We start from the raw sequence: 16,108 nt of genomic DNA on the forward strand, positions 1-16,108 counted from the left end.
TTGTGTCTAGGATACAGATTTTTTTTTTTTTATTATTAAAATATTCAATTTTCTATATTTATAATACATATCTATCACTTCTGTGCATGTCTCACCTAGTTTCGAGTGATTTAAACGACCCAGAGAAAATACCCAATTTTACTATCCATACTAATTTGTTTCTTAGTATGGATAGTAAAATTGGGTATTTTCTCTGGGTCGTTTAAATCACTCGAAACTAGGTGAGACATGCACAGAAGTGATAGATATGTATTATAAATATAGAAAATTGAATATTTACTATACTATATATAAAAATATTAATTTTCGCGAACCATTTAGGTCACGGAAATTCCAAAATATGGCATCAGTAAGGAGAGTTGTGCAAATAATGTGAATACACAGAACCCCCATCCAAATTATCTTTAGCTAAAAGTATTCATCATTTTCTATTTTATATGTACTAACAACATTCCATTTTTCTATAATTTCGATTAAAATATTCCAAAATCTGAGTTAAAAAAAGTCAAATGCCCAAAATAAACATTGTCTGATTGGTTTGTGGCGTCAATGATAAGCATAGCAAGCCTCGATGTAAAGCACACGCTTCACATGAATAAGGAGAGTTTTACAAATAATGTGAATACACAGATCCTCCATCCTATTTATATTTTGCTGAAAATGTTGCAATGTTCATCATTTCTGTTTTGATTCTGCTAACAACATTCCATTTTTTCTTTAATTCCGATTTATATATGTGGAACCCGCAATAAAAATAGATGGCCTCAATGATTTAAACGCAACCAAGGATTTGTATAGTGAGACAAATCCTTGACGCAACGCAAAAAATTCCGTTGACCCTGAATTCAATTAACGGATCGATAATAGCATCATCACCATCAACAAAATGTTTACCGTTATCTTTGTGAAATTTCAGTTATATAGTTCTTTAATTAGAGAAATTTTGGTAAGTATTACTTATTAATGTTAAGGTTCTACTGATGTGCTCCTCTAGACCTTTTTGACGGTCCGTTTTATCCCATTTATCTCAATATTATCTCCGATGACAGTAATGTCAACCCGACCTATTCGTGTCAAAAGTGAAAATCGCATCGATTTATTGAACTAATTTCTTCTTAAACTGTGCATGCATTATTTCTGTATTATATGATAACCAATCACATTCACGTTGCATGTTTGCATGAAAATGGTCATGTATTAGTGAATTGTAAGGGCGATGCAACTTGAGGTCAGTGCGCGATCACGTGACATTATTATTTGTAAACAAATTTAAAACATGCTCCCCGCGTAACACGTGTCTGAATTATCCTTTCAAAGTGTTATGAATCTTTCAATCACTATTTTATGAAATATTTCTAGGTTTGCATATCAGTAGTCAAAGTGAATTAAACGTAGTTCTTAGTTGTGTTTTTTTTATATAGAATTAGAAGGTAAATCTACATAAGGGGGTCTCATTGGGGGGGGGGGGGGGGGGGGTTTCTGATCCCAGATCCCACTTACTGTTTTGTCAGATTCCCATATCCCGCTTACACTATGTACATGAGCAATTTTCATTTTTTTGTCATTTCCGGGGTCCTGCAGAACCCCATTTCCCGTTTTCACGACAGACCTCATTTCCCGTTTTCATGACACAATAATTTGACTTTCACGTTTCACGCTTGCGAAAAATTGTCAATATTGGTCACGCTTAGACCCAATGAGAACCACACACTAGTCAGTATTTAACTTCACCCAAAAAGATGACTCAACTTCCCTCTATATTTAAAACCTGCATACTAATTTAAATAGCATTTGCTCCCCTTGAACACTATTTGGCCCCTTCCGTGTCATTTCCCTTTAAATTTGCTGAAAAGTCATACTTTAAGTCCATTTACAGTAACGGCTAATATTTGATTTTACCATCTTAATTTCAATTTTCATATTGAACACATTTGACCATTCAATATGAGTTCCCATGTATTTTTGTCATATATGAAGGAGGTTTTAGGTCATGTTTTCCTAAACACCTTATTGCTATTTGTCTGTCTGGATTGTTAAAACCACAAAATCAAATATTGATGAATATGCAAGTTTTCAACAATCCCGGAACATTAACAAAGATGTGTGTGAGAGGGTGAAAATTACCCTTCTGATGTACTGATATTTTTAGCACCCCAAGTGAGAATCTAACTCAGGACTTTCAGCACTGTAGCCATCGGTCTTAACCACAAGATCACGAACTCACATTTGATGAACTAATTTCTTCTATATTAACTGTACGTGCATAAATTTTGTATTATTTGATAACCAATCACATTCACGTTGCATGTTTGCATGATAATGGGTTCTGTATGAGTGAACTGTAGTGTATTGCAAAATTAATGCAAATTGTGACGTCAGTGCGCCTTCACGTGACATAATTATTTGTAACCAAACCGGCTTCTCATGTAATGTAACGGTTTATTTCGTCCTCTGTGATATTTTATCCTGAGGATAATTTGTCCCGGTAATTTTTTTCCAGGCATGGTATTTCATTTCACAGGTTGATTTTTCCCAGAGGAGTGAAAATCTATCAGATTTCTGTGTTATGCGGATAGTATGTACGGGTATATATTTGCCGTATTATATTTCACAGAACCGTGTGAAAAAGAGTCCCATTAACTACTATGTATTAAAGTTACTCTCAATCAATATATACCTGACTATAATTATAAAATGTTTACAAAGGTAAGCAACTGTCTAGGGCCAGGTAAGGGAGGGGAAAAATTAGTATTAGTACTATTTCGCAGAACAATAAACAGATGCATAGACAGACCAAGGGGGTGGGGGAAATTTAGCTTATGACATATATGTAAGAAATCATTGAAGCTTGATGGGAGTGGGCAACCCTCTGGTCCATCAGAGCCCCCACACCTTTTTGAAAAGTTCTGGATCTGCCACTGAGATTTGCAGGTTTTCTTAGTAAAGATACCTTAAAATATCACAAACTGTGTGCTTTCCAGACCATAGTTTACATTTTTTTTTCATATTTTGCTGTGTCAAAATGACCTAAATTTAAAGGACAGTATATAGACCCAAAAATGGTATATCACATTCTACACATCAAGATTTTAGCAGGAAAGACTGCCATTGGAGTTTTTAACCATTGTGACTTTTTAATTTGATCTACTCCACTAATTAAAGTCGTTGAAGTAGAATATTTAATGTAGGTTTGTCCACATTTTGGTATATATTAATACATGTTTAGAAATAATGTTGAGCCTGTTCCTAGATGCCTGTTATAGACTTCAATATTTATTGTTTATTGAAAATAAATGGAATCAATTCTTTCAGAAAAGTTTAATTCTATGGAAATGTATCCCCCTTTTATAAGTTGAAAAGGCTACATAGAGGTCAATATACAGTCTCCAACAGAAAACCAAAAAAGGAAAAATAAAGTGAATTTTGGAGAATTATTAAATGTACATGCATTTGAAATATTTAAGATATATTGTTTCAATTTTTTTAGTTCTAGGTTCCACATAACTACCATTTTAGAAAACGATTTCAATGCTAAGTCTATTAGAGGGATATTTGATTTTCATTGGTTGTAAATATGGAATCTTATTCAGTGGCAAAGGAAATAGACACTGACAAGTCTTAGATAACATTTTATATAGTTTTGAATTTTTCTTCGTCAGTTGACTAAAATTAGATGGAGGTGTGTTCTAATTTCCAACAGAGGAGCAATCAACCTATATCAATATGTGCATGAAGCAAATTGATAGTTGCTAGATACTGAATGATTATATCCACAATAAAGGTTTAACCTGTGCATATATACTTAAAACAAGATAAAAAAAGTCATGTCTTTTTCAGGACTTCTGAATCCAATCATGTAGTATGGAATGTTATTGAGATATGGTTTGGGTGGATGGATGGTCATGAAGGACCTGTAGTACAAAGTATATCACTGGATTTAGCTCTTTGTCTAAGTGTATTATTAAAGTACTTTGCTTTGAGCTCAGTTCATTGTTATGCAATTCATTCTTTGTGAAATTAAGATTTGACAGACAACTCTAATGGACAAGGATTTGTCAAAGTAGTATCATCTCTATGTACAATGTAAGTATTCAGGAGATAAAAGCATTCTATTATGATTTGAACCATACATTTTATAAAAAAAAGTGGGAACAAATTTACCGGACAATGCTACTCCCACTACTAGCAATATGATGCTAGGTTGTTTTAATACATCTGTATTGCCTGCTGATGACTCGGCCCTGAGTGTAAACGGTCCTTCAATTAGGAGGGAAAAAAATTATAAGGCCTATCCAGTCTAAGGGAGCTACCATTTGATTTTTATGGGGGGAGCTAGGATGAAATTTGAAAAAAAAGGCAGGACAGGATTTTGAGTAAAAAAAAAAGGCAGGATGAGTAACTTGGCAAAAAAAAAAAAAGGCAGGATGACAATTGTTGTAAAAAAGTCAGGATAAGATAAGAAAAAAAGAGGCAGGACCGAATAGACTGAAAAATAAAAAGGCAGGACAGAGATTACAACTAAAAAAAAAGGCAGGACAAAATTTTTCATCCCCCCCCCCCCCATAAAAATCAAATGGTAGCTCCCTAATCGATTTCTAAAACTATACTTCATTGCACATGTTCAACATTTTTATACAACCACAAAAAATTTGGGGTCGTAAATTGGTATCCTGTCTGAAAGATGGTTTCTGGATAATAACTTTATTATAAGTCAACAGAAATCAACAAAATTATAACACAACGTTTATAACCACAAAAGGAAGCTTGGGATTGATTTTGGGGGTTATGGTCCCTAAGGTTTAGGAATAAGGGGTACAAAGGTGCCCAAAACAAGCTTTAATCTAGTGTCGGTTTAAAAAGTTGTGTATAAGTATTTCAATTGTTCTGAAATTGTACCACAATGGTTAATACCATAAGTAGAAGGTTCGGATATATTGTGTGGGTTATGGGACAAACAGTCTAATAATTACGGACCAAAAACAAACATTTTTGTAAATTCAAGACCCTTAATTGGAGTTTGTCCAGAATGGTTCTTGAATTACCTAATACCAATGCTTTATGAAATCTTCTTTGAAAATTGGAGTTATCTTTCTTTGTTCAGTCAACTTAAATCAATTATACAATATACAATGCAATATTCACTTTATTACCAACTGATAAATTAAAGCAGTCATTAATAACCATTCAGTGATTGCAAGCACTTTCTAGGGTATGCCCTTTTACAAATGGAAAAATTATACATTTTTTTAGTTTCTGATCTCTTAACTGAAGTTTGTCTCCTCTAAATGTTTCTCATTTCAGAAATTAAAAAGAAAATTTCTTTAGATATTTTTGTTTGAAAGGATTAATATTCAGCAGCATAGTGAATTGCTCCTAACACAAAAGCAAAACAAATATTTAAGTTCATTAGACCACATTCATTCTGTGTCAGAAACCTAAGCTGTGTCATCTATTTAATCACAATTCAAACTCAGAGCTGTTTCCAGCTTGAATGTTGTGTCAATACTAGCACCAACTGTTCAGGCTTCGACCTCTGCAGTCGTATAAAGCTGGGCTCTGCGGAGCATCTGGTCCATTCATTTGTTTATTTTTCAATTTGTGTGAATTAACATAGTTACAGTAAATGCTAATTACTGCACTTTCATAACACAACAAATATTGTATTGGTACATGTATCACTCAAATGTGTATCCATATAACAAAAAAAATGAAAAGGAATAATTTTGCATTACCTTTTGAATACTATGACTTTTTAGATATGTAGACATATTAAGACTCATTAGTAGATGTTGATAATATTGGCTTAAAATGCTTGAAATTCTATCAGATTACTTTTGGAGCAGTTATGAGTTTTGAAATTAGAAAGATCATATCATATGCAACAAGTGTAGTAAGTTTCAAGTTGATTGGAATTCAGCTTCATCAAAAACTACTTTGACCAAAAACTTTAACCTGAAACTCCCACTTCCATTTTCTATGTTCAATGGACCGTGAAATTGGGGTCAAAAGTCTAATTTGGCTTTAAAATTAGAAAGATCATATCATAATGAACATGTGTACTAAGTTTCGAGTTGATTGGACTTCAGCTTCATCAAAAACTACCTTGACCAAAAACTTTAACCTAAAGCGGGACAAACGAACGAACGGACCCACAGACCAGAAAACATAATGCCTATCTACTATTGTAGGTGGGGGCATAAAAAATTTAATAAATAACACTCATAATGCTCAGATTGGTTGTCATCGTGCAACATAGTTAATAACACCATATAGAAAAAACATAGAACTCATTTTGTCATAAGACACTGTCAAACATCCATACATACTATCCACACTCATCTGTGTCCACACTTGTTTAATAAAAAAAAAAAAAAAAAAATCTGTATCCTAGACCCAAGCGCCTGTGATTCTTACTGAATGATTAAGTCAATATATTCTGCTGATCTATGATGACAACATCATTTACCGAGAATAAAGATTGATTACGAGATGGGCATGAAATATTCGGGTTACAGGGGCGGATCCAGCCATTTTAAAAAGGGGGTTCCTAACCCAGGACAAAAAGGGGGGGGGGTTCCAATTACATGTCCCAATTCAAATGCATTGATCGTCCAAAAAAAGGGGGGGTTCCCCGGAACACCCCCCCCCCCCCCCCCCTCTGGATCCGCGCCTGGGTTACGAGTAATACGCTGTGTTCAAGAACGCAAATCACCGCAAGTCACACTTTCGATCTATTTTATTTATACAATGACTTTGTGTCAGGAAATTTGGACTGTGAATGAAACCCAAAAGCGTAAGAATCGTGGAACACCTTTCACTGGAATAAAGAAATTGACACGAGCATGAACTTTTTAGATTGGTGGCCGTATATTGAGTTCAGAAAATCGACAAACATAACGCATTTTTAATTTATTAATTTTAGCAAGCTCTTAGATTAAGAATTAGCCATGTCTTTCGTCTTTTGTAGAAAAAACAGCAAACATTATCTTTCCCAATACCCATGATAGAGTCATTAAACAACTTTATGTTCTACATTGTAACTATATATGCATCTTGCATATTAAGGTCCAAGCCTATTATTTCAACACCGTTTGAGTTTTCATTTTATTCTGTACTTATTGTACTAGCATTGCATACCAATGCATTTGCTTCATTTTATTAGGACAACAAAACATTGCTTAGAAAGAAACACATTTGATGTAGGTAGTCCAACTGAAGAGAGCATTTCTCCACATTTCTGCTGTGTTCTAAAAAGGTTTATAAAGCGGCAATTACATGTAGAACAGTGGTTGCCAAATCATATATATTTATGAATTTCAAAAAGCGGCACCAGCATATGGAGTATATGTGTCTCAATTGATACGTGACTCTAAATCTAGCTCAAGTACGTTGATTTTTGTTGAACGAGGAATACTGCTTTCTCAAAAGTTGCTAAGACAGGGCTATAAATCAATCAAATTAAGGTAATTACTCAAGCAATTTTATGGTCGCCATCATGAGCTGATAGGCCATTATGACAAAAGTGTGTCAGCAATCATATATGATATCCTCAGTCGTAACAACCTTCTATCATTACCGAGCTGAACAAAGAAATAACATGACGGGTGTCGTATACGGTGCAGGTAATGCTTACCCTTCAGGAGCATTTGATTTCACTCCAGGAATTTAGTGGAGTTCGTGTTGTTTCCTACTTATTATTTGTAACTGTTGATGTAAATGTCTTTTGGTTTTATGAGTCTCTGGTTACTCCTTGGTTTTGATTGTTATTGTCTTATATAAAATACTTTATGGATGTATTTACATGATATAAGCTTATTATTATACTGCATATATGAATAACACGTGACAAGAAGGTTTCATATGAAATAAAATTTAAATAATAAAATCCTCCCACCCGCCCCATTTTTTTCAAAAATTTGGATGAAAATCTACTAATTAATTTTAGTTGGCCTGACAGTTAGTTGTACCACATTACAGAAGTTAAATAAAGTGGGGAAATGTCTTACTTTAAGTAGGGCTTTTAAACTGTATCATTTAAACCATTTTGTACCCTAGTCCTAGCGTTTAAACCCTAAATAATGCCAAATCATTTAAGAGACGAACTGGTCCATATTAGTCATAGTAAACAGCATGGCTGTAATGAAAACTGTAGTTACCTTGAGGAAAGTATGATTTTGGATAATGTACATATATAGATGGAAGTTTTTAACGACCTTGACTGGCTTTTCAGCCCTCGCACGGTCGGGGATAATGTATATATATATGTGGTGGTGTTTAACGACCTTGACTGGCTATACAGCCCTCGCACGGTCGGTATAGATAATGTATAGAATGTGAATTCAGTATATAATTAATAACAAAATGACTTAACAAATGGTACTGTCTTGAAATAAGATATGCAATTTAACCGATTTCCAACACCATCTTACCCTTAACTTTAAATAAACCGGTTTAAAAAAGGAGTCAATTTATTGTGTACATAAACACAGGTGAAAGTTTTCATTTAAACAATTGTAGTTATATAAAATGTCAATACGCTCAAGCTAACAAGGGATCTAACAAACTAACTCTTGCCACATATGTAGTAAAGTGTTTACTCGGTTTGGTCATTTACAGAGTCACATGAGAACACATACAGGCGATAAACCTCGAGACTGTGTTGTTTGTGGTAGAGGATTTAGTCAGCTATGTAGTTAACAGACACACATGAAAACTCATACAGGTGATAGACTGCATGTCTGTGATTTGTGTGGTAAAGGATTCATTCAGGTGTATGCTTTACAGATGCACATGACAACACATACATATAATACACATCATGACTGTGAAGTATGTGGAAGAGGGTTTAATCAGCTAAGTAATTTAAAGAACCACATGAGAATACATACAGGCGATACATATGGAACGCCAACACTGTCTTGTTATGACCATTTTCTTTATATGATGTGCATTTACCTTTATATGATGTGCAATTGTCATTATATGATGTGCAAATGTCCTTACATGATGTGCAAACATCCTTATATGATGTACAAACATCATTATTTGATGTGCAAACATATAAGGATGTTTGCACATCATGTAAGGATATTTGCACATCATATAATGACAATTGCACATCATATAAAGGTAAATGCACATCATATAAAGAAAATGGTCATAACAAGACAGTGTTGGCGTTCCATAGATACAACTACTCATCAATGTGATGTATGTGGTAAAGGGTTTAGTCAGCTTGGTAATTTACAGAGTCATATGAGAATACTAAAGGCGATACAACTCATCACTATGGTAAATGTGGTAAAATTTAAAGGATTTAGTCATCATGGTTGTTTAAAGAGACACATGCGAACACATACAGGTGATAAATCTCATTAATGTGATATATGTGGTAGAGGGTTTAGTCAGCTAAGCAGTTAACAGAGTCACAGTGACACGAGAACACATACAGGCGATAAACCTTGAGACTGTGGTGTATGTGGATTTAGTCAGCTATGTTGTTTAATTACAGATACACTGTGACACATGAGAACTCATACAGGATACAGGTGATAGACTGCATGTCTGTGATTTGTGTGGTAAGGGTTAATTCAGATGTACGATTTACAGATGCACATGAGAACTCATACATGTGACAAACCACATGTCTGTGATGCATGTGTTAAAGGGTTCATTCTGCGTAGTTGTTTACAGAGATGGCTTCACCGGCCGTATGGATGTAGTGTACTGATGTGGTAAAGGTTTTAGTCAGCATGTTGACGTAAGTGAGCTACCATTTGATTGTATAGGATTAAATTTTTAAAAAATCAGGCTGAGACCCAGGATTACAATTTAGGAGAAAAAAAGGACAGGATCGAATAGAGTGGAAAATAAAAAGGCAGGACATAGATTACAACTGAAAAATGCATTTTTTTATCCTAGCCTCCCCCCAATAAAAATTAAATGGTATCTCCCTAAAGAGACACATTTTAATACATACTGAACACTAAACTCATAAACGAGATGTCCGTGGTTGAGTGTTCAGTGAGAGTAGTAATTTACATATACCCATTAGAACATGTACCAGCGATGAGTTCTATAAATATAAATTTAGTTTTGAATAATGCACTTACAAAGGTCCCACACCTACGACACACAGTATAAATACGATACAAGGCCATACACGTGCTTTTGAGTTATTTCAGAAGAAATATCTTTTAGAACAGTTTAGGGAGCTACCATTTGATTTTTATGGGGGGGCTAGGATGAAAAATTTTGTCCTGCATTTTTTTTTAGTTGTAATCTCTGTCCTGCCTTTTTATTTTTCACTCTATTCGGTCCTGTCTTTTTTTTATTAGTTTATCCTGACTTTTTTTTACCTAAATTGTCATCCTGCCTTTTTTTTTTTGCAAAGTGTCTCATCCTGCCTTTTTTTTTTTACTCAAAACTCCTGGGCCTGCCTATTTTTTTTTTCAAATTTCATCCTAGCCCCCATAAAAATCAAATGGTAGCTCCCTTAGAACACACAACTAGGAACTAATCATGAACCCCATAAATGTGATGTATTTATTCGAGGGTTTGATTAATAATAATAATGATAGATACTTTTAAAAAAATACTTTTTTTTAAAAAGAGGATTAAATCAGAATGTTGAAATGTTTCAGTTTTCATAAAATTCAACGGTATTCTGGGACCGGCGTGGCGTCGTCGTGGCAGGTATGAAAAGTCAAAGAATACCATTTCTTCTCAATCTGTTCATACTATAAATCATTGAGGGATACCTATATACAAAATAATAATAAAAATCTTAATTTTAATTTTATTAAATTGCAGTCCGCTTTAACACTGAAACATTTGACTGCCCCTTTTAAATAGCAGTCTACCAGCAGAGACAAATATACACATATCTCAAAAGCGAACACCAACAAAGACACGATGTTATACGTTCATTATTATAATGTTACTTATATGACAAATAAAGATTATTATTATATTATTTACAAAGATACTATGTAGGAGTGCACCTACATAAAACGGCGATTCATACCTGGAAATAGAATGATAACGTTGGTGCGCATGCTCGTATAAATGGTGGTGGTTTGAATTTGGGAGAGGAAAATTTTCATTGAACTTGATTTTTTAGAAGATACTAGAACACACCCGTGATATCACGGGTACGTGACTGAATTATAGTATATAACTATGCGCAAGCCTTATTTTAGTATTAGTATTGTCATCTGATAAAGTCATGCCGATTATAAGATACACAGTTTTTCTCTGCTTTCAAGTCTTTCTGTTTGAACCCGTCGAACTGAAACAATAATATTAATTATTTGGAAAACAAAAGGTCCTGGAATGGAGTATTTTTTAATCAACAGCATTGTCCTATATAAGTTATAAATACAGTTGAATTCTTTGCTTCGCTGTTTTACGTCATGCCCACTAACAAATTGAAACTGTACCTATACGCCTTATTTTTAGTCCAGATTTTTAGCATTCGTATTGTTATCTTAGAAAGTCTTACTAATTAAAATACCACAATAGGTAACAATTTGACAATTTAGTAGTGTCAACCCTGTGGTTATGACCCGTGTATATAGCATATTAATCCTGAAAACAACGTTTGGTGGTGCGCCTGTCAGATGCGGAACGTACAGATAAGGTAATAGGTAACAGGTGAATATACTATTGGTATTGGTAGCGGACTCGACCCGGAACTTCTTAATTATTGGCAATATTAACATGGAAAACAAAAGGGCCTGGAGGGAAAACGGTACTATTTATTCTGCCATAGGCGACAATGTTAACATTTTCTAAATTTACCACTTTTTAAGATAAAAACCTGGATAAAACAGTTATATGTTGTGTTAGTACTTTATTACTCTGTTTTATAAATTAAAGCCAAATAGTATCATGACCAACTTCCAACGGAGCGTGTTTATGTTATCCATGCCCACCGTCATTTTGCACCAAATTTATGAAATTTTGCAAGTCTTTTCGAATAATTCTCTAGAAAATATTTCAATAGGTTTTAAAATTTATATTGTAAATATACACACTGCAGTTATTCATAGATAAATAAAAAAATATATTGTACCCTTACATCCAATCACAGCGCTCCTAATTTGACTTCCTTCACCTGCCTTGGGTACACAAAAGGCCAACCTAATGCTGGGAAAATTAAATACTACCGTTTTCCCTGGAGTGGTGTAATTTTTAATCTACACCTTTGTACTATATTAGTTATACATAAAGTTGAATTCTGTGATTCGTCGTTTTTACGTGATGACGGCTAACAAATTGGACCTCGTAATTTTAGTATTATAGATATTGTGACAGGAACATTGCACATACATCCCATTATTACACATAACACTGGCGGAACACTTTTAAAAAACTTTTTATGTTTTTTATTTGATATTTAAACACTTAAACCAATCCGGCAGTTGTGAGTCCATCCACAAACCGCATGGTCATGGCGGCCATCTCTTTAACATTTTTAAAATAGTCTGTATGCACCCATCAATAATCATCTCTCTGAATTAAAGTTTTAATAATATAACATTTTTATAAATATCAGGAAAACTTACTACATTATTCAGGAGGTGAAAATCTCGTTTTATTGTTTTACCGAATAAAACATTTTTATCAATTCATGACTGTTGTAAAAATATAGTCTGCAGATATTATATATCGTCTACAAAGAAAAGTGAATAACATTATCTTATCCATAACCGATTTTTAGCAGTCCGTTGAACTTTGTGTATATAATCTGTGTTGTCTGCCTTCCACATATATCCAGCCTGCTTATATAACCCATAGATAGCTTTGCTTCACTTGTGCATGTATATACTCCTGTACGCTTGTGAAATATAATCTATATAATAACTATTGATTCAATAATATACAACTCATGACAGAATATAAATTATTGAAATATCTTCGTGAACCTATTATACCACCTCCTGGTCAACGCGTATTAACTCCGGTTGTTCTTACTGACAGTAAGGGTTACTGGGTCAGCAAACACTTTACTATCCCCACTGAAAACACAATCAAATGGTGGTTCAAGTCCGGACGCACTTCAGCTCAAGGACTTGAGTGGCTACGAAGTAACCTAGACTCAAAGATCGGTCAGCTTGATAACATATCTCTTTATATATGGTTAGGAACATGTGATTTAACAACATATGACGGAAAATACATAGCTTTAAGGTCAGAAGAACAAGACACAATCAAAATACTTACTGATAACTATCAACATATCATTGAGCTATTTAGGAACTATCCGGGTTGTAAACTCACCTTCTTGCAGCTTCCTCCATATTCTATATATGCGTGGAATAAATATAAACAACATCATGAATTAAAACAATTTATAGAACAAGACATCAAACTTCTGAAACAATATACAGAAATTAACGAGCATATAAGCAAACTCAACAGGACACTTGGATTAATTTCACCAAATTTTGCCTCAGATATCTATCATAAAGTAAACAAGAAAAAATCTGACAACAAACGTAAAGCATCTGATCAATATAACTTTAACTTGTACCGTGACGGAATACACCCAGATACGACCCTAGCAAGGGTGTGGCTGCGTAAAATAACAAAGCTAGTGATATTTGACTGTTGGTAAATTGCTCTATAGGTACTAGCGATCAGGGTGGGAATCTCCACAGGTATCGCTGGTCTTATAGACAATTTTAATACGTGGAAATTTTATAATACAAGATGGCTTTAGTTAAAAAAAAACCAGTTTAAAACATTCAATGAGTGACAGCAAGCTCTATACTGGAAAAACTTATGAGAATAGTTATGTGTTAAACATTGAAAAATCTTTAAAGAAAAAATATGAGACGACACAGAGGTCTGAGATTGAATATTCATTTACAGGCGGGGGTATAACTGCTAAACTAGATACAGTTTCGTTTGAGTTATTCATATTCGCATGTGAAACATACTTTGATACATGTAATAAAACAACTGCCAAAGACAAAACTGGCAACGAGGTACAATATACCTACCAAATCACTGACTCGACAAACTTGAGCTTCACAATCAATGCCTACTTAACAAAATGTACATTACTGATAAATGGGAAAGACCCTCATCAATTCATACATCAACATGCTCAAGAAATTCACAAAATTATGAGTAACACACAGATAAATGGAGCAAAAATAAATATAGAAATGTTAAATCAAAATTTGGCAATAAAACTTAAAGAAGCACTAAACTCCTTACAACAGAATAAAGTCATTGGGGAAAAACTAGATAAAGAACAAGAGAAGCAAAATGAGCTCCAACAAGATGAAAAATGTTTTAAATGTAGACGTCATTGTCGAACAAGATCTGTCATGTGTAAAAACAATCACTGGGTCCATTATAAATGTGACAAACTAGATGAAAAAGAAATTGAAGTAATAGAACAAAGTGAACATAATTATGTGTGTAAAACTTGCACAAATGAAGCGTTTGACTCAAGAAACAACTTTGAACAATTAGCAATCTTAGATAATAACTGTGCTATTAATAAGTCAGAATTGTCAATAGCTGACATGATGTTACAAGAAGAAATTCAATGTTATGCCTGCAATAATTTTGAACAAAGTGTTGAAAACAGATGTTTAATATGTGATATGCAATTTCATGACAATTGTCTAGATAACGACACTCAAAAATGCTATTCATGCATAGGGTTATCCGAACAGAGAGATCTCAGTGACAAAACCCAACAACAAACACATCAAACAATCCCAAAATCTATAGAAATAGAGACTGAGACAATTAGTTTAAGTGAATCAGAACAGATAAACATATCTTCTGAAACAACTCCAAAAAATATACAACCTGAATCTAGACCTACTGTCGGTATTGTTCAAAGAGCTGAAATACGCCAACCAACACAAACTGAATCTACAAATCTGATTATTGATGATTCAACATATACGGTTATAGCTGATAGAAACAAGCTAGATGAAAATCACAAAATTCGTATGAAGGAGTTGAAACAATTAGAACAAAAGTTGAAAAAAAGAGAGGAACAAATTAAAATGAAAGAAGCCATGATTAATGAAAATATGAAGGAAAAAACAAACATCTTAGATAGACTACATAAATCAGAATTTCGAAATATAGAACTGGAAAATACAATTAAAACTCTGTACACCAAAATTGAGTCTCTACAGAACAAGCCAAATCAACATCTTCCTGAACACCAAAGCTCTGCTAGCAAGACTACTGATGACCTCGTAACTGGTATACGAGAAAAAGTAACAAAATATGTACTCAGTAAAGTTGATGATGAAATAAATAAACTTCAAAATGAAAATAAAACTACTAACAATGATTCTGTCAATAGACAAAATCAAACATATGATTACCAGCAAATGTATCCTTCAAACCAACAACAACATTACAGACAAAGCAGCTATACTCAAAACTATGGTGAACCATCAGCAACTAGTCAGTACAGTATGTATGGAGCAAGGTATAGTGAACCCAATCAATACTATTACCGCTCAGAAAATGAAGACAGAAATTATCAAAACTATGATCAAAGAATACCAAGTTATGTCCAAAATCAAGCAGAACTAGAGACTCGAAACATCTGCAAAGATAACCTAATAGAAGTTGTTCCAAACTGGACGAACCAAGATTATGTCCAAAACCACATTTCTGTTCAAAACAAAACAACACAACATTCAAGAATAAACGATCAAGATATATATCAATTGAAGCATAACAATCAGCCAACATCAGACAATCTGTATAGACACACAGGACAAGCGTTGTACTACCAACCTACAAGACACACAGATATTTTTTTATACCACCCAAGCCTCAACCAGACACCGCACTAGATGCCAATTTGCTTACAAATGTAAATAGTAACTGTACAAATAATGTTTTAGATTTTAATGATTGCGAGCAGAAAAATATGAACATTCTGAGTTTTAATTGTAAAAATATATTAACTTGTGGACCATTCTTCGTGGAGATGAAGGAACTTGAGATGTCGATATTTATTTACTACAGGAACATTGGTTGTTTGACTGTCAACTCAACATGTTGAATGAAATTAACTCTAAATATATAGGAATAGGAAAATCGGTGGACAATG

The 16,108-nt window shown here is 33.8% G+C and overlaps 2 protein-coding genes across 2 annotated transcripts in view; both read left to right on the plus strand.

The window, feature by feature from the left end:
* LOC139498374 (5-hydroxytryptamine receptor-like) overlaps nt 1-16,108 on the plus strand; it is a 219,679-nt gene that overhangs the window by 126,583 nt on the left and 76,988 nt on the right. The gene's annotated exons all lie outside the window — the stretch shown is intronic.
* Nucleotides 13,755-15,848, plus strand: LOC139497605 (interaptin-like). Its single transcript, XM_071285838.1, has one exon. It carries the CDS (start codon nt 13,755-13,757, stop codon nt 15,846-15,848), a length of 2,094 nt encoding a protein of 697 aa, XP_071141939.1.

Source organism: Mytilus edulis, chromosome 12 (assembly GCF_963676685.1).
Source record: "Mytilus edulis chromosome 12, xbMytEdul2.2, whole genome shotgun sequence".
NCBI lineage: Eukaryota > Metazoa > Mollusca > Bivalvia > Mytilida > Mytilidae > Mytilus > Mytilus edulis.

Excerpts from the sequence above, each read along its gene's own strand:
- LOC139497605 (XM_071285838.1), top strand. The coding sequence starts at position 13,755 with ATGAGTGACAGCAAGCTCTATACTGGAAAAACTTATGAGAATAGTTAT.